The 19,641-nt window shown below is 42.6% G+C and overlaps 1 protein-coding gene across 1 annotated transcript in view; it reads left to right on the top strand.

Moving 5' to 3' along the window:
• Positions 1-19,641, top strand: part of LOC115108569 (transforming growth factor beta receptor type 3-like) — a 149,842-nt gene that overhangs the window by 27,456 nt on the left and 102,745 nt on the right. Inside the window, exon 3 of the mRNA XM_029633071.2 lies at positions 12,841-13,028. Coding sequence (XP_029488931.1) covers positions 12,841-13,028 — 188 coding nt within the window. The remainder of the gene's footprint in view (positions 1-12,840; positions 13,029-19,641) is intronic.

Genomic DNA, 19,641 nt, shown 5'->3' with positions numbered 1-19,641 from the left:
ATTCATGCTAACAGTCGGAGTAGCCAGTCAGAGCGGTACAGAGACTATGACTATATAGTGCACTGCTTTTGACCATGGGGTTAAAAGTAATGCACTATGTCAGGAATAGCATGCCATTTGGGATGCACATATGACTGTGTGTGTTGCTGTAGGCTAGAGAGTGGTAGGGATGGGAGCCCTGCTTGCCTTGAGCATCTCTACTTACAGACCTGGGCCCTTCTCCGCGGTTAAGCCTTTATCTCAACAACACTACCGATAAGGGAGGGAGGAGGGAAAGGCATAGGCTTTCTCTCCGCTTGAGAAAATGATTTTGTAATTAAGTATAGATTTATTATTGAGATTAGTAGTGATGAACAGCAGTGGATGTACACTGAGTCTACAAAACATTAAGAACACCTGCTCTTTAAATTACATAGACTGACCAGGTGAAAGCAATCATCCCTTATGGATTACTTACAAGCCCTTCACCAACAATGCAGTTTTAAGAAAAATAAGTGTTAAGTAAAAAATAAAAAGAACAAATAATTAAAGAGCAGCAGTAAAATAACTATAGTGTTGCTATATACAGGGCGTATACTTTTGTATATATAGTGTTTGTTTTGGAGATAATCCCTCAAAAACGTCCTGCTATCGCCACGGCATCCAGAGAACATACATCGTAATCCTATATATTTTAAGTCTTTACTCCTCTTTGCTCCCGTGGAACATAAATCCACCTTTTCATGTTGTAATGACCCCAAATATTATTCTGTTGACTTTACTTGTTCATTTTTCAGGCTATATCTCCATTGGAAGATCACAGTTGGTTTCATTATTTTCTGTAGAACCATGACCTAGATATTTATGTGCTGTGGCTGGATCAATAGTGGTATATGAGTCAGTTTATTTAAGCTGTAAAGCTGTATAGGGGCTGCCCTCTGTTTATCCTGATACTCAATCCCTTCCTGCTGTTCATGGTAAAGAACAAACAAGCAGGGGTATGTGTATTCAGTAGATATCACACACCACATGTATTTATTGTGTGTACATGTTTGTCAGGGTTTCCGTTAGAAAAATGTGGCACCGGACATTTGACCGGCAGCATTTTTAATTTCCCGGACATTTGAGCACAGTGATATACAGTATGTTATGTAAGCATTTTCTTCTGATGCACTAATAAACAGCTAGCTTCAGTCGTTACGTCATTAAAAGTGTATTCCTGTCCCCAGCGTCTACAACCTCTAGCTGCTGATGTAACCTCCGCAGGATCTGTATAGGACCTAGAGTCTCAAGAAGTGTTCTTTAATACTTCAAGTGAGGTGGGAGGAAACTTCACATTGATGGTTTAACTAGACTGGCTTTTCAGTCTTTCTATTGTTGTAAAGTCATTATTAATATGAACAATACGAAGGGCCAAGATGAAAGCAGGCTTTGAGATCTGAGATCCTGAAAAGAGGCCTGAGACGGGTGGGAGGCTAAGAGGACAGGGGTAGGTGGTTGATCCTGAGAACGCTGACAAGACTGGATGAAAGAGCCTGGGATCTATTTGGCGCCTGTGAGTGATGGGTGAAAGATCATTGACGTGGCCGGGCATTTATTCATTTACATTTCCTGTCTCCTGTTGCAAAAGGCCAAGGGATGAAAAGGCTCAAATATTTTAGATGTATGTTTATGTCACCATCATTCTTGAATTTCCAGTTATATAAAGGTGCCAACGGAAACATTTTTCTTTCTAAAACAATTCATCATAGTCATTTCTGTTAGCACATACTTAACCTCTTAACCCTTAACCCCCACTAAAGAATAGCATGACTTGGGAGAACTCTTTCTAGTCTCTACACCCACGAGTCCATACAATGCCATGCAAAAGTTTTCCGACCCATTGGATTTCATCACATTTTATTGTGGGATTAAAATGGATTTAATTGTCATTTTTTGTCCACAATACCCATAAAATACTGTGTAATGTCAAAGTGGAAGAAACATTAAAACAATTGTATTAATAAAAACAAATACAACTAAAATATAGTCGTTGCATAAGTATTCAACCCATTTGTTTAGGCAAGGCTAAATTAGTTCAGGAATATAATTTGGCTTAACAAATCACATAAATTATGTTCACTTACTCTGTGTGAAATAATAGTGGTTGACATGACTTTTAAATGACTAACTCTTCCTCTGTCCCCCATAAATGCAACATCTCTAAGGTTCCTCAGTGAAGTGTTGAATTTCAAGCACATATTCAACTCCAAAAACAAGGGAGTTTTTCATTGGGTAACAATAACAAACGGAATATCTCTTGAAGCTTTTGGTCCAGTTCATAATTATGCTCTGAATGATGTATTAAACCACCGAGACACCTCCAATATACAGTTACCATGAGGCCACAGAGTTCAATGGCTGTGATGGGAGTGAACTGAGGATGGATCAACAACATTGTAGTGACTCCACAACAATGACCTAAAGGACAGTGTAAAAAGAACACAAATATACAAAATAAAAAATATTCCAAAACTTGTATGCAACAAGTCACTAAAGTAATACTGCAAAAAAGCATAGCAAAGGAATACACTTTTTGGCCTAAATGCAAATCCCTATGATTGAGGCAAATCCAACATAACACATCACTGAGTAACCTTATTATCAAGCATGGTGATGGCTGCATCATGGTATAGGTATGCAAATACAGATGTACAGTAGATGTACTGATGTAGAAGTTTTTCAGGATTAAAAAGAAACGGGATAGGGCAAAGCGCAGGCAAAATCCCAGAGCAAAACCTGCTTTACACCAGACACTGGGAGAGGAATTCACTTTTCTGCAAGACAATAACCTACAACACAAGGCCAAATCTACAGTGGAGTTGCTTACCAAGAAGACCGCGAATGTTCCTAAGTGGCCAAGTTACAGTGTTGACTTAAATCTGCTTGAAATACTATGGCAAGACTATGGCAACACTTGAACATTGATATCTGCGATGATCCTCAACATTTTAACAGAGATTGAAGAAGTTTAAAATAATAATAGAATAATATTATATAATCCAGGTGTGCAAAGCTCTTAGAGACGTACCCAGAACGACTCACAGCTGTAATTGCTGCCAAATGTGTTTCTGACATGTATTGACTCAGGGAGCTGAATACTTACGCAAAAACTACATTTTATTTTTTTATTTTTATTAAATCTTCTTTAAAAAGTGTATTTCTTCCACTTTGACCCTGCAGAGTATTTTTGTATAGATTGTTGACCAAAAACTACAGTTAAAACCATTTTAATCCCACTTTGTAAAAAAAACTATGTGAAGAAATCCAAGGGGTGTGAATACTTTTGAATTAATCCATCTCAGGACCGTTTCTGCAACTGCTATGCCTGTGTACAAAATCAAAACAGGAAGCCATTCCTAGACTGGGCCTGTCTGTTTATTATCACTTGATAGAAAGATGGTTCCCGATTTGGAGTGACGGTTTCAAGCCTAGGTCAATAGCTCAATTGTCACTGTACTTTTTATGGACACAAACGTAGGATTTATGACTAGTATCCACACCTGGTAACACATTTGGAGATGGAACAAATATTAATTTCAATATTTTTCTCCCCATTACAGTTTTTTTCCCCTTATGTAAATGTTATTCAGTCATGCGATCAAGTTATTCAGTCATGCAATCAAGCTTGGCAGTAGCGAATACAATTTTGATTCATCAAATAAGGGATTGTTTGTGTGATGCTGGACCGTGGACAGGTTTGTGGGACTTTTGATCTCAGATTTCACACTTTGATGGAAAAGTTTTATAACTTTCCTGACAGCCCCCATCTCCCCCCCCCCCCCCCTGTCCTCCCCTGTCAACCACTCTTCTCCCCCACCTCTTCTCCCCGTCCTCCCCCATGTCTCCCCCTTCCTACCAACGTCCTGCCTCCCACTGCCTCCCATGCTTCCACATTTTACAGGCTAATATTGGTTCATGATGAATCCATATTTCATAGCTAGCAGACAGAATGAATAAAGCTAGTACTATCCTTATGAAAGGCTTTATTCGCTTCCTGTATTTGTGCCCTCTGGCTAACTCAGCGCTGAGTGAGTTACTGTTAGTGTCAGCGCTGCGGGCCTAGTGATTGTGTAGTTCCAAACTAAAGCCCAAACTAAAACATGACAGGGCAGAATATTCCTCTCCCTAAACTGGTTTGCGTGTTCTGCGGACCCTGAGAATCTCTACTAGGAGACAAGGACCAATGATTGGAGGATTGAGATAATACCTTGGTCCATATGGGAACTGAGATACCACAGGTTTAATGGATAGAACTACACATATTGACATAGTGGCCCCACCAATCCCCTGTCTATTACATGTATTTTCCTGTAATCAATCCTGCCTTATGATGTCTTTGTGTAATTGAACAAACATGTTTTAAAACCCGTTTGTCTTTATTTGGGAATGTGTACAGGATACAGGATGTATTCTGATATAGGCAGTGCACAGCCAGAGTCATCTACTTTGTGAAACATACTGTGTAAGAATTAAAACTGTGTAAAAGTATCGCCCTCTGAAAAAATATACAATAGTCTACAGCTGAGGGATGCTGGAAATAAGACACGTGCACTTTTGTCTGTCTCTGAGTGTGTGAGTGTGTTTATGCGTGCACATGTTGTGTGTGTGTGTGTGTGTGTGTGTGTGTGTGTGTGTGTGTGTGTAGTGCGTTGGGGAAGGGTCTTTTTGTTTCTTATCGGAATTGGCTTTGTGGGAAAATCAGATATGTTCCGGACGGGCACATGGTATGACATCACATCCTGTACCCAAGTCTTGGAATGTCACCAGCAGAATGTTGTAGCAACAGAGTGCATTTCTTGGAATCTAATCAGTGGCTGCATCCTTAAATGGCATTATATTCCTTATATAGTACACTATTTTTGACCTGGGCTTATAGGACTAGGGAATAGGGTGTTATTTGGAACACTTCCAGGGTGTTTAAATACGTTTTAAGTCGGTTGGCTTGGAGAGTGTTTCTACAGTCTCTGAAATGTAACTATCGTTTTGAGTTTCTATACGCTTCCTGACTCTACTAAACCCTTTTAAGAGCGATCCCGATACTGTATATCCACGTTCCTCGTTCCCTACCTTTCAACATCATTGTAATAATCAAAGCACTCAATGAGCCTTTACAACAGAATCTATTTCTATTTAAGTTCACATATACAGCTTTTGAGTAGAGACTACTAATACTTTGACCACCTGATTTAAAAACTCAACTGTAATTCACAAAAGAGGCATAACCAGAACTGCAGATTTCAGTAGGTATTGTAAGGGGCAGAATAGAGACTGGTGGAGAAAGTACATCAGTTCTGTTACTGGCTGTCCGTGCTTCTCAACTCCCACATCGTCAGATAGGTTAAGTGGAGTAATAAGGAGTTATACTCATCTGAGTGCATTTTTATCTTTCAGTGTCAGTGCCTCCCCCATTCCTGATCTCTCTCTCTCTCTCTCTCTCTCTCTCTCTCTCTCTCTCTCTCTCTCTCGCTCTCTCTCTCTCTCACTCTCTCTCTCTCTCTCTCTCTCTCTGTTTCTCCCCTCTTTCTTGTTCTGTCCCTCTCTCTCTCTCTCTCTAAGCTCCTAGTTTGATGTGTAAAAATGTGAATGCCTGTGGTTTCTACCCTGTGTAAATTCAGTAACCTAAACCGTCGTCATCTGCTCTTGAGGACTTTCCCAGTATTACTATAAGAACCCAGTAAATTCAGCAACCTAAACTTAATCTACTCTTTCTGAGGCCTTTTGCAGTAGTACCACTATATAACCCAGTCAGCGTATTCATTCAGCCTGCTTCCAAATGGCACCCTATCCCCTTTATAGTGCACTGCTTTTGACCAGGGCCCACAGAGCCCCTTGACTCACTCTGACAGCCCTCCCCTGGTATCTACATGATATACTGTAGGAGAGAGAGAAAGGGCAGTGTGTGTGTCAAAGGCACAGCGGGCTATCAGCTCTTTTTCATTTTCTCTGGCATCTAATTTGGACGCGGAGCATATGTGTGTGTGTGCGGGTGGCTTATTCGTCTTCCTCCACTCAAAGGACTTAATTGAAACTATGGCTCATGCTGAAACTTATTACAGAGGCCTTTTCAAGACTGACTGACTGCCCCATGACGCCAAGTGGCCTTGAGTAACATTTGTGTCTTAGCAAATGGTTTCAGGAATGGTTTATTACAGTTACCCATCATACATAGTTGAACTTTCCACAAGATTAGATGACTATACCATATCGTCACTGTCTGATGAAAACCCCTTATCTCCAAAAACAGAGACTTTTCTGAAAAATTACCATATGTCCCCATTAACGAACACACAGTTATAAAACTTCAGAAGTTATTTTGAATACATTTTCTTGGTCCTAGAGGGTAGTTACTGCTTTCAATAAATAAATAAAAATTGACATTTGTAAAAATTGACAGCAAAAAAATATATATAACCAAATTTGATAGGAAAGATAGAATACCATTATGAATACAGGTTAACAGGATATATATATTTTAACAAGTAGGTTAATAGCTCATAGCTGTAAAAGTTGTGGCCTGGTGTGTCTGTGCTCTCTTCAAACAGGTGCATGTGGGAGTGAAAGACAAAGGCCTAGCATTTCCAGTCAGAAAGTTGAGGTAGTAGCAGAAACCGGTGGCAAAGACACCTTGTACAGTATGTTGACCATCATTGGCAATACATCCTTTCTAGAACTGAGATGTTATCCATCTGTTACTTTGATTACACATTTATCAAATCATTATTTCCTAGCATGCTAGCCTGGGGAAAGATTAGTCAGTTTTATAGAAACCTATTTGATGTCAAACTGGTGAGGTACACAGAAACTGTCCTCTGTGGTTTTTGAGTATTTATTTATATGATAGTTTTGTGTTTTTGTTGTCGTTTATTATGATTTTTACTTGGTTCTCCTGGCTGTAACTAGGTCTGGGTGGTGAGGATAGTAGGATATTGATGTTGAGTCTGTGGGTCCAGAACATGCAGGACCAGACCAGGCTGTCTGTACTCACACAGGTGTGCTCTATCCCATGCGCTGCACTCTTTCAGGGTTCTGTCTGTCTCATCTTTGTCAGGATCCAGACTGAAACAGGAAGAGACACTCCTGTGGGAACCAGTCTCACCTGATGTGGAGGTTTGCCTGACGAGAGCAGTTTGTCCCCCAGGCCCCAGAATAAAGGGTGCTTGGACATTGATGGATATAATCATACCCTAGACATGAAATAAAATCATAATTTTCTTCAATTGCTGTTATTGTTCTCATTTTTAAACATAATCTGAACAACACGCTGAGATTCATTGGTCCTTGACCTTATTTTCCACCAGAAGATGATTAACCATGACCTTATTCTCCCAACCAAAATCCAAGATAAATATTTTTCTGTAAAGGTAGACATCACAGATGGAATATCACTTGTTACTATCAGATATGACTGAATCTGCTGGGCTTAGGTCTTGGAGGTGTCTGCTCTGCAGTGTGTAAAGTCTGTCTAGTAAAGTTTCTGGTGGGCTCTCTAGGCTGGGTTAATTTTTCATGCAGAGCGAACAACAGCTTCTCTCATTCCTCTCCTGTGGGCGTAAGTCCGGCTTGGCCTGGCCAGAGGGCCTAACAGCTGCTGGACAGGACCTCTCTGTACTCCCTCTGCTGTGGAGAGAAGAAACACAGAGAGGAGAGAGAGGGGGGGGGGAGAGACAGGGATAGAGGGAGAGAGAGAGAGAGAGGTATGGACAGAGGGAGAGGTGACAGAAGAGACAAAGCTGTTCAAGTCTTTTTCTTCTCCTCTCCCCCTCTCCATGGAGGCTGCAGACTGTGATGACCATACCAGATGTGCAGGATTAGATTACAGTTGGTTTCAGCTACACAGAAAAATATCAATAATACCAGATATTATGGCTATGATAGAGGATTGTTGTATAAGTACAGTGCCTTCAGAAAGTATTCATACCCCTTGACTTGTGTTACAGCCTGAATTCAAAATGTGTTATATATATATTTTCTCACCCATCTACACACAATACCCCATAATGGCAAAGTGAAAACATGTTTTTAGAAATTATAGCAAATGTATTGAAAATGAAATACAGAAATATGTAATTTACATATGTATTCACACCTCTGAGTCATTTCATGTTAGAATCATCTTTGGCAGTGATTACAGCTGTAAGTCTTTCTGGGTAAGTCTCTAAGAGCTTTGCATACATGGATTGTACAATAATTGGACAATATTCTTGAAAAACGTCTTCAAGCTCTGTCAAGCTGGTTGTTGATCATTGCTAGACAGCCATTTTCAAGGTCTTGCCGATTCAAGACGATTTAAGTAAAAACTGTAAATAGGCCACTTAGGATCATTCAATGTCGTCTTGGTAAGCAACTCCAGTGTATATTTGGTCATGTGTTTTTGGGTTATTGTCCTGCTGAAAGGGGAATTTGTCTCTGAACCAGGTTTTCCTCTAGGATTGTGCTAAGCTCTTAGCATAAAGTTCATTTCTTTGCCACATTTTTTGCACTTTTACTTTAGTGCCTTATTGCAAACAAGATGCATATTATGGAATATTTTTTATTTTGTACAAACTTCATTCTTTTCACTGTGCCTGTCCTTTAGGTCATTGTTGTGGAGTCACTACAATGTTGTTGATCCATCCTCAGTTTTCTCCTATCACAGCCATTCAACTCTGTTGCTGTTTAATCTCTGAGCGATTTCCTTCCTCTCTGGCAACAGAGTTAGGAAGGATGCCTGTATCCTTGTAGTGACTCGTTGCATTGTATACGTCTATTAAGTTCCTTTGTGTGAATGTATAAACTAAGTTCCTTATTGTAAATGTCCAATAGACATCGTTGTTGTAATAATGTTGTAAATATGGCAGGCCCATAAATTAATATATAATACACAAATGATCAGAGTTGTTGTCTGAGTTTAGTTTGGGGGAAAGTATGGCCCTATTGTTGCTCAATCCCATCTCGGTCAAAAGCATTTTGTCCTGATATGATTTTGAACTAGATACCGACGATTCCATTATTCTTTGGGATGGAAACACTGTCTTTGTTTATTACCCACAGCTTCATTTTTGTTTCAGGGTTATAAAACAAAAGTTTGGTTTCCTTCCATTATTGTCGAAATCTTCTGTATTCTTTTTTTCCCAGGAAGTTAAAGAAAGAAAGAACATCACTGCCTGACAAGTGCCATCATTTCTTAGCTGTCTTCCTAAAAGGACTAATTATTTGTCTGTCTGGCCGGTGCGGTGGTTGTTATTTAACAATGTGTGGTGTGGGGGGGAAAAGTGAGTTGGAGTGCTCTGAGATTAGGACTGAAGGGTGAGGCGTGATGACTGGAGAGAGAGGGACTGTCGTGTACTCCTTGGGGAGGAGAGGGGGGTTGGAACTCCGAAGCACCACAACAAGGTTTTGCCATTAAGGTTTTGCAGTTTCTTTTTCCTTGACTCCAGCCATCCGTCACTGTGTTTTTGAATATATGTTCCCATCAATCACATCAAAGTAGATCTCCTATGAGTTATGTGGGGAATGGATTCACTAGCACCAGGAGAATAGGTTAAAGACATCTGTCAGAGGCTCAGAGACAAGAGAGACAATAGTAAAGCATTTCTGTCCTCGCAACACAGATAGGAAGGTATGTCTCAGGCTTTGTGCGGATCACACTACAGTGTGTGTGTGTGTGTGTGTGTGTACAGTACTGCAAAACAATAACAGTCTGTTCTCAGAGAGAAACCTTACTCTAGCAAATCAAATCAAAATCAAATCAAATCAAATGTATTTATTTATATAGCCCTTCGTACATCAGCTGATATCTCAAAGTGCTGTACAGAAACCCAGCCTAAAACCCCAAACAGCAAGCAATGCAGGTGTTGAAGCACGTTGGCTAGGAAAAACTCCCCAGAAAGGCCAAAACCTAGGAAGAAACCTAGAGAGGAACCAGGCTATGAGGGGTGGCCAGTCCTTTTCTGGCTGTGCCGGGTGGAGATTATAACAGAACATGGCCAAGATGTTCAAATGTTCATAAATGACCAGCATGGTCAAATAATAGGTCTGGGACAGGTAGCACGTCCGGTGAACAGGTCAGGATTCCATAGCCGCAGGCAGAACAGTTGAAACTGGAGCAGCAGCACAGCCAGGTGGACTGGGGACAGCAAGGAGTCATCATGCCAGGTAGTCCTGAGGCATGGTCCTAGGGCTCAGGTCCTCCGAGAGAGAGAAAGAAAGAGAGAATTAGAGAGAGCATACTTAAATTCACACAGGACACCGGATAAGACAGGAGAAGTACTCCAGATATAACAAACTGACCCTAGCCCCCCGACACATAAACTACTGTAGCATAAATACTGGAGGCTGAGACAGGAGGGGTCAGGAGACACTGGGGCCCCATCCGATGATACCCACTGTTGAGGTACAGTATTACAGTGTTGAGGTACAGTATTTTTTGTCAGAGATGGGGGAGTTTTAAAGTTGTTATCTCCGTCTTTCATTTTCTCTTTTAATTATTTCCAAATGTTTCCCCCTGATCGCTATCGGCAACTATAGCGTGTTTATCATGCAGTGTTTGAAACGTGAGCGGGGCCTGCGCTGGCTGGTTGGCCCAAGACATGTCTGTGAGGCTGTTGGGCAGAGTAGAGAGTAGGGACTGACCTGCAAGAGGAAAGTCTGGCCACACAGCTTGTCCACTGAGACACAGTTTCTCTAATGGAAAAGGCCTGTTCAACGCCTTGCACAAAACATCAGGGCTGTGTGTGTGTCCACAGAGCAATGTGATTTTTAAAAATTTAAAAATGTAAACCTTTATTTAACCAGGCAAGTCAGTTAAGAACAAATTCTTATTTTCAATGACGGCCTAGGAACAGTGGGTTAACTGCCTGTTCAGGTGCAGAACGACAGATTTGTACCTTGTCAGCTCGGGGATTCAAACTTGCAACCTTTCGGTTACTAGTCCAACACTCTAACCACTAGGCTACCCTGCCGCCCCCTTAGCTGGGTGATGTGCTGATGAGTTTTCCATTGTGACCATGATGATGTGCTGATGAGTTTACCATTGTGACCATGATGATGTGCTGATGAGTTTACCATTGTGACCATGATGATGTGCTGATGAGTTTACCATTGTGACCATGATGTGCTGATGAGTTTACAAGCATGGTATGATCTGAGTTTAAATCCAAGCTCTCCAGACGCTCACTGTAGCCTGCTCTGAAAGTGAGGGACAAATGTGCTTTTCCAGGCCAGCAGACCAAACCCAGAAACCCAGCCGGCCCCCTAGCCCCCTACCAGGCCTCCCAGACAGACTGGGTCTTCGTGTCCTCTCCTGGGTTGCGTGCCAAATAGCACTCTATTTCCTATATATTGCACTGCTTTCATACTACTTTTATACTGCACTATATAGGGAATATGATGCCATTCGGGACGTAACCCTGGTCTGACCACGCTGGGGCTTGGCTCTGCATGACTGACAGGTCTCACTGGTCCTACTGTTCCTCTCCATGACAGCCATGGATGGATGGATGGATGGACAGCAGTGGGAGGAAAGGGGCAGACGGCCCTATTTTTGGACCACTGCCCTCAGACTAACTATAATGTATGGCAGTCTTGAGATTTAGTTGATGCCTATTTATTATAATTTATTATGATTGACTTTAGCTACCTAAAGCATTATCTACAGTTTTTAGTAATATACAGGACCTCACAATGTTACCTGCACCACTATTAGGCTAATCAGTGTAGAGTAAAATGAAAGATAGAAAAAGCGAGATTCTGATCCAGAGAGAGAGAAAAGGGAATCCCACAACCTCCAACATAATATGGCCTTGTTAGAATAGCCCTTCAAGGAAGTTTTGTTAACAAGTGTGTGCTCGTTATGTTCAACTGTTTGATCCCTGTTATAGTCCATCCGTTCTTGTTGTACTCCAAGTCCAAGTTCACCAGTCTCTCTGTGCTGCAGGGCACCAGTGGGAGTGAAACACGCACGCACGCACGCACGCACGCACGCACGCACGCACGCACGCACACACACACACACACACACACACACACACACACACAGGCTTCTCACAGGAACACCTCCAGCGACACATCTCCACAGGAACTTCTATAACTGACCACAGTCATAACGGCTAATAACGGTTGTCCAGAGACAAGAGCACTAAAGTGTGAAGTGTGGGCCACCCCCTGTAGGGATTAGGGAATTAAGGGAAGGTCAGATCTGAACATTTACGGGAAAAGAGAAAGAGGTAAAAGTGACATAAAGGGGATTATAATGGAGGTCACTTTGGGTCATCTTGATTATACGTCTGGCATCATAACATCCTGTACAGGGTCAGCTAGACACTGCTTTGTTCAGAGGCAAGGGCAGTCTTGTGTTAGTGGCCTGTTGAGGGTCAGAAAGCGTGGTGCTGCTCTTTGTTGAGAGGCCAGTCTGCTGTGTTAGTAGGCTGTGGACTGAAGAGAATGGCCTACTTTGAGAAGTAGTGAGCTTTGTGCCCAGACAATGTGCGCAGACACTGTTTTATTTTGCTATGCCCAATTTAAATAATGATTATGTCACTCATTATAGTTGCATGCTGATTTACCCCCATCATTCATAACTTGTTCATCAGAGAATTGCTGATTCATACGCTATCTATTTATGGACAGTCTATAAATGATTTACATAAACTTATAACTTACTAATCAACTTATCATATACAGTGTTCTTCAGTTATTTGGACTGAAGCTGCAGTGTGGACCACTTCTTACCTCTGTGCTGTTGACTTTTTAAATGAAGATTCTCCAGCTTCACACTGGGGATCTTGGATTCTCGAAAAACCATTTCATGGATTCCACTCATCTCATTCTTCTCCCCGCCAGGTCCGTTGTCTCGTAGCCCGTGTGAGCTGCTGCCAATAGGTGTAGGCCACCCGGTGCAGGCTCTGCTGAAGAGCTTCACGGCCCTGTCAGGCTGTGCCTCCCGTGGAACCACGGGTCTACCACAGGAGGTTCACATCATCAACCTGAGGGGCAGCAGCCCTGAGGGGTCAAAAGGCACACATCCAGAGGTCAGTCACCTGTATATATTATAACCACCTATATATAATACAATGTATAACGATATACTGTATATAATATGATGGACCAGAGGATTCACCTGGCTGAGCCAGCCCAGAACACCCACACCTCATATACTGTTTCACACCATCATGCCAAACTCAACCGCACTGTGCAGGCTCAGATATGTCCAATCCAGCATGGTACCAGCAACTATGGTGGGTGCATAACTAGGCCAGTGCAGTACAGCTCGGCATGGCTCAGTAGTGTACAAACTACTAGAGAATATGAATTGGTGTGAGATAGAAATAGCATACCAGGAGTTTTACTATGACTTCGGCAGTGCATGGCTGGACAAACCAAGTCTCAGAACCCTGGGAAGGAACATTTTAAAGGCCCGCCTTTTGGCATCAACGACAACATTTTGCAGTTTTCAAGCCTATTTCCTGTAATTCTACACACCTATGTTTGGGTAAAAAGCTGAGGGCCTAGAGAAATGTAACTGCTCTCAAATTCATAGACAGAGCTATATTTATTTATTTTTGATCTGGCCGCAGACCCCCCTGCAGTACCTCAGCAGACCCAACTTTGAAAACCCCAGCTGTAGACAGTAGAGTCTCACTCTATCCACACCTGTATATACTATTATACAGTAACTGTAACCCACAGTGCACTACTCTGTCAGACAGTTAAATACCCAACATGCTCCCAGCATACTGTTTCTACCATAACATAAACATTGATGTCAACAAAAATGCTGGTGTCATTTTGAGTTAAGTGGCCTCAGCAGATGAGCACATTAAAAAAAATGTCACCTCCTCCTGGTGATAACTCAATCAGTATCGTTCCATGTGCAGTGTGCCATCCTAAGAAAGTACATAACAGTGTGGGTTGACGTTCACCTTTCAACAGCTCCATACCAAGTTAATGGATGCTATAATTACTGGTGGGCCTCTCTGGCTGTGAGCTGGGGAGACTCAAGCACTTTCTGGGGAGTGCTGCATAATTTAAAAAACTTTGTCTTTGCTGAGCAGCAGGGCTGGAGAGTAATGTTATTAACAAAAGATAGTGGACGCCCTCTTATCACGTTGTACTCCTCCCAAGAATAACAGCAGCTTTAACTGAGGAGGTGGTGGGCGGTTGTTGCTCAATTTAGGGGAGATTTTACCATACACACTAGTTAGATGTTATCAGCCATGCAGATCTTAGGCTGCAGGCAACCAATCTGAATGCTGTTCTTGACCCTGAGTCATTAAAGACAATAGGCCAGAGAACCTTACATGACCTTTCTTGTGATTTATGCATTAGAGGGCAGGGTCATGGTCATTAGAGCACACTGTTGATTTTTTTTTTTTTTTAAACAAACAAACAAAAAAATCATTTTTTATAGGATAGGTGGTACCTCCCGGTTTCACTCCATTTTCTTATTTTTGTGTGCCTATTGATTGAACACTACCCAGGCTTTGGTTATTTGTGTAAAGATGGATGGCTCTCCTGTCTATCACCACTCTGCACACAGGCCCCCTCTCCATGTGAGCAGCTCCTTCCACGGAGTATCTGTAGAGTACAATAGAGAACACTGTGTCTGTAGAGTATAGTATGATGGCACTGACAGACATGGCAGCTCTATCTCTTAAGCAACTTTGCAGTATTTCATTCTTTTGTGTGTTATTTCTTACATTATTAGCCCAGAACAGTTTTTGTGTTATTCCATACAGCCGGAAATAACTTTTGGATATCAGAGTGGCAGTAACTCACCAGCATTATGACCAGGAATACGACTTTCCCGAATTGGATCCTTTTTCGCACCCCCCAGGGCAATTTAACTTATCCTAGAGGCTGCTCCAAAACCTGCCGGCGGAGAAGAGGTATTTGGAGTGGACTTCTAGTCCGACTCAGGAGGCGGGCACACCATCCTCCGCTTCCGAGTATGTTACTCGCTAATGTTCAATCTCTGGACAATAAAGTTGATGAGCTCAGGTTGAGGATCTCCTTCTAGAGAGACATCAGGGACTGTAACATACTCTGTTTCACAGAATCATATATCATATTTCACGGATATACTGTCCCTGTCCATACGGTCATCTGGGTTCTCAGTGCATCGCGCAGACAGGAATTAAGAACTCTCCAGGAAGAATAGGGGCAGTGGTGTATGTTTCATGATTAACCATTCATGGCGTGATTGTGATAACGTATAAAAACACAAGTCCTTTTGTTCACCCGACCTAGAATACCTCACAATCAAATGCTGACCATATTACCTCCCAAGATAATTATCTTCAGTTATAGTCACAGCTATGTATATTCATCCTTAAGCCGATACCACGACGGCCCTCAAGGAACTACCCTGGACTTTATGCAAACTGGAAACCACATATCTTGTATCTGGGGACTTTAACAAACGCAAATTTGAGGAAAACGCTACTGAAGTTCTATCAACACATTGACTGTAGTACTCATGCTGGGAAAAGACTCAACCACTGCTGTTCTCTCTTCCGGGATCCCTACAAGGTCCTCCCCCACCCTCCCTTTGGCAAATCAGATCCCAAATCCATTTTGCTCCTCCCTTACTATAGACAGAAACTCAAACAGGATGTACCTGTGTTAAGGTATATTCAACGCTATTCTGATCAATAGGAATTCATGCTTCAAGATTGTTTTGATCACTCGGACTGGGATATGTTCCGGGTTGCCTCTGAGAATAACATTGATGTATACACGGTGACGGAGTTCATCAGGAAGTGTATAGGGGATGTTGTTCCCGCTGTGACTGTTAAAACCTTCCCAAACTAGAAACTGTGGATAGACGGCAGCATTCGCGCTAAACTAAAAGCACAAACCACTGCATTTAACCATGGCAAGGTGACTGGGAATATGGTCAAAATACAAACAGTGTAGTTATTCCCTCCGTAAGGCAATCAAACAGGCAAAACGTCAGTACAGAGACAAAGTGGAGTTGCAATTCAACGGCTCAGACATGAGACATGTGGCAGGGTCTACAGACAATCGCGGACTACAAAGGGAAAACCAGCCAAGTCGCGGACACTGACGTCTTGCTCCCGGACAAGCTAAGCACCTTCTTCGCCTGCTTTGAGGATAACACATTGCCATCAATACGGCCTTCTCCCAAGGACTGTGGGCTCTTGTTCTCTGTGGCCGACATGAGTAAGACATTTAAGTGTGTTAAACCCTCACAAGGTTGCCGGCCCCATACGGCATCCCTAGCCGCGTCCTCAGAGCATGCACAGACCAGTTGGCTAGAGTGTTTACGGACATATTCAATCTCTCCCTATCCCAGTCTGCTGTCCCCACTTGTTTCAAGATGTCCACCATTGTTCCTCTACCCAAGAAAGCTAAGGTAATAGAACTAAATGACTATCGCCCGTAGCACTCACTTCTGTCATTATGAAGTGCTTTGAGAGGCTAGTTAAGGATCATATCACCTTTACCTAACCTGACACCCTAGACCCACTTCCATTTGCTTACCACCCCAATAGTTTCATAGACGATGCAATTGCCATTGCACTGCACACTGCCCTAACCCATCTGGACAAGAGGAATACCTGTGTAAGAATGCTGTTCATTGACTATAGCTCAGTCTTCAACACCATAGTACCCTGAAAGGTCATCATCAAGCTCGGGGCCCTGGGTCTGAACACCGCCCTGTGCAACTGGGTCCTGGACTTGCACCCCAGTTGCACCCCAGGTGGTGAAGGTAGGAAACAACACCTCCGCTTCACTGATCCGCTGTTGGCTGGGCTCCCTGCCTGTGCCATTAAACCCCTACAACTCATCCAGAACGCCGCAGCCCGTCTGGTGTTCAACCTTCCCAAGTTCTCTCACGTCACCCCGCTCCTCCGCTCTCTCCACTGGCTTCCAGTTGAAGCTCGCATCCGCTACAAGACCATGGTGCTTGCCTACGGAGCTGTGAGGGGAACGGCACCTCAGTACCTCCAGGCTCTGATCAGGCCCTACACCCAAACAAGGGCACTGCGTTCATCCACCTCTGGCCTGCTCGCCTCCCTAGCACTGAGGAAGTACAGTTCCCGCGCAGCCCAGTCAAAACTGTTCGCTGCTCTGGCCCCCCAATGGTGGAACAAACTCCCTCACGACGCCAGGACAGCGGAGTCAATCACCACCTTCCGGAGACACCTGAAACCCCACCTCTTTAAGGAATACCTAGGATAGGATAAAGTAATCCCTCTCACCCCCCTTAAAAGATTTAGATGCACTACTGTTCCACTGGGTGTCATAAGGTGAATGCACCAATTTGTAAGTCGCTCTGGATAAGAGCGTCTGCTAAATGACTTAAATGTTAAATGTAAATGTAAACATTGGGGCCCCACAAGGGTGCTCAGCCCTTTCCTGCACTCCCTGTTCACTCATGAATGCATGGCCACACACGTCTCCAACTCAATCATCAAGTTTGCAGACGACACCACCATAGTAGGCCTGATTACCAGCAAGGACGAGACAGCCTACAAGGAATAGGTGAGGGCCCTGGCGGAGTGTTACCAGGAAAATAACCTCTCACCCAACGTCAACAAAATGAAGGAGCTGGTCGTGGACTTCAGGAAAAAAGTAGAGGGAGCACGCCTCTATCCATATTGACGGGACCACAGTGGAGAAGGTGGAAAGCTTCAAGTTCCTCGGCATACACATCACTGACAATCTGAAATGGTCCACCCACACAGACAGTGTGGTGAAGAACCTCAGGAGGCTGAAGAAATTTGACTTGGCCCCTAAGACCCTCACAAACTTTTACAGATGCACAATTGAGAGCATCCTGTCAGGCTGTATCACAACCTGGTACTTCAACTGCACTGCCCGCAACCGCAGGGCTCTCTAGAGGGTGGTGCGGTCTGCACAACGCATCACCGGAGGCACACTGTCTGCCCTTCAGGACACCTACAGCACCCGATGTCAGAGGAAGGCCAAAAATATCATCAAGGACATCAACCACCCGAGCCATGCCCTGTTCACCCCGTTATCATCCAGAAGGCGAAGTCAGTACAGGTGCATCAAAGTTGGGGCCGAGAGACTGAAAAACAACTTCTATCTCAATGCCATCAGACTGTCAAATAGCCATCACTAGCCGGCTACCACCCGATTACTCAACCCTTCACCTCAAAGGTTTCTGCCCTATATTCATAGACAATGAATCACTGGCCACTTTAATAATGGAACACTAGTCACATGAATAATGTTTACTTACTGCTTTACTCATCTCATATGTATATACCGTATTATATTTGACTGGTTTTTAGTAAATGCCACTCCAACATTGCTCTTCCAATATTTATATATTTCTTAATTCCATTATTTTACTTTTAGATTTGTGTGTATTGTTGTGAATTGTTAGATATTACTGCAATTTTGAAACTAGGAACACAAGCATTTCGTAACACCCGCAATAACATCTGCTAAATAATTTTATGTGACCAATAAAATTTGATAGTAGAGATCACTGTATCTGTAGAGTAGAGTAGAGAACATTATCTGTAGAGTATAGTAGAGAACACTGTATCTGTAGAGTACAGTAGAGAACATTATCTGTAGAGTACAGTAGAGAACACTGTGTCTGTAGAGTATAGTAGAGAACACTGTATCTGTAGAGTACAGTAGAGAACATTATCTGTAGAGTATAGTAGAGAACACTGTATCTGTAGAGTACAGTAGAGAACACTGTATCTGTAGAGTACAGTAGAGAACACTGTATCTGTAGAGTACAGTAGAGAACATTATCTGTAGAGTATAGTAGAGAACACTGTATCTGTAGAGTACAGTAGAGAACACTGTATCTGTGGAGTACAGTAGAGAACACTGTATCTGTAGAGTACAGTAGAGAACACTGTATCTGTAGAGTACAGTAGAGAACATTATCTGTAGAGTATAGTAGAGAACACTGTATCTGTAGAGTGCAGTAGAGAACACTGTATCTGTGGAGTACAGTAGAGAACATTTATCTGTAGAGTACAGTAGAGAACACTGTATCTGTAGAGTGCAGTAGAGAACACTGTATCTGTAGAGTATAGTAGAGAACATTATCTGTAGAGTACAGTAGAGAACACTGTGTCTGTAGAGTACAGTAGGGAGCATTATCTGTAGAGTATAGTAGAGAACACTGTATCTGTAGAGTACAGTAGAGAACATTATCTGTAGAGTATAGTAGAGAACACTGTATCTGTAGAGTACAGTAGAGAACATTATCTGTAGAGTACAGTAGAGAACACTGTATCTGTAGAGTATAGTAGAGAACACTGTATCTGTAGAGTACAGTAGAGAACATTATCTGTAGAGTACAGTAGAGAACACTGTATCTGTGGAGTACAGTAGAGAACACTGTATCTGTAGAGTACAGTAGAGAACATTATCTGTAGAGTATAGTAGAGAACACTGTATCTGTAGAGTGCAGTAGAGAACATTATCTGTAGAGTATAGTAGAGAACACTGTATCTGTAGAGTATAGTAGAGAACATTATCTGTAGAGTACAGTAGAGAACACTGTATCTGTAGAGTATAGTAGAGAACATTATCTGTAGAGTACAGTAGAGAACACTGTATCTGTAGAGTATAGTAGAGAACATTATCTGTAGAGTACAGTAGAGAACACTGTATCTGTAG

The sequence above is a fragment of the Oncorhynchus nerka genome, linkage group LG24 (assembly GCF_034236695.1).
Source record: "Oncorhynchus nerka isolate Pitt River linkage group LG24, Oner_Uvic_2.0, whole genome shotgun sequence".
In the NCBI taxonomy this organism is placed as follows: domain Eukaryota; kingdom Metazoa; phylum Chordata; class Actinopteri; order Salmoniformes; family Salmonidae; genus Oncorhynchus; species Oncorhynchus nerka.
This window is presented reverse-complemented; position numbering and strand designations above follow the sequence as displayed.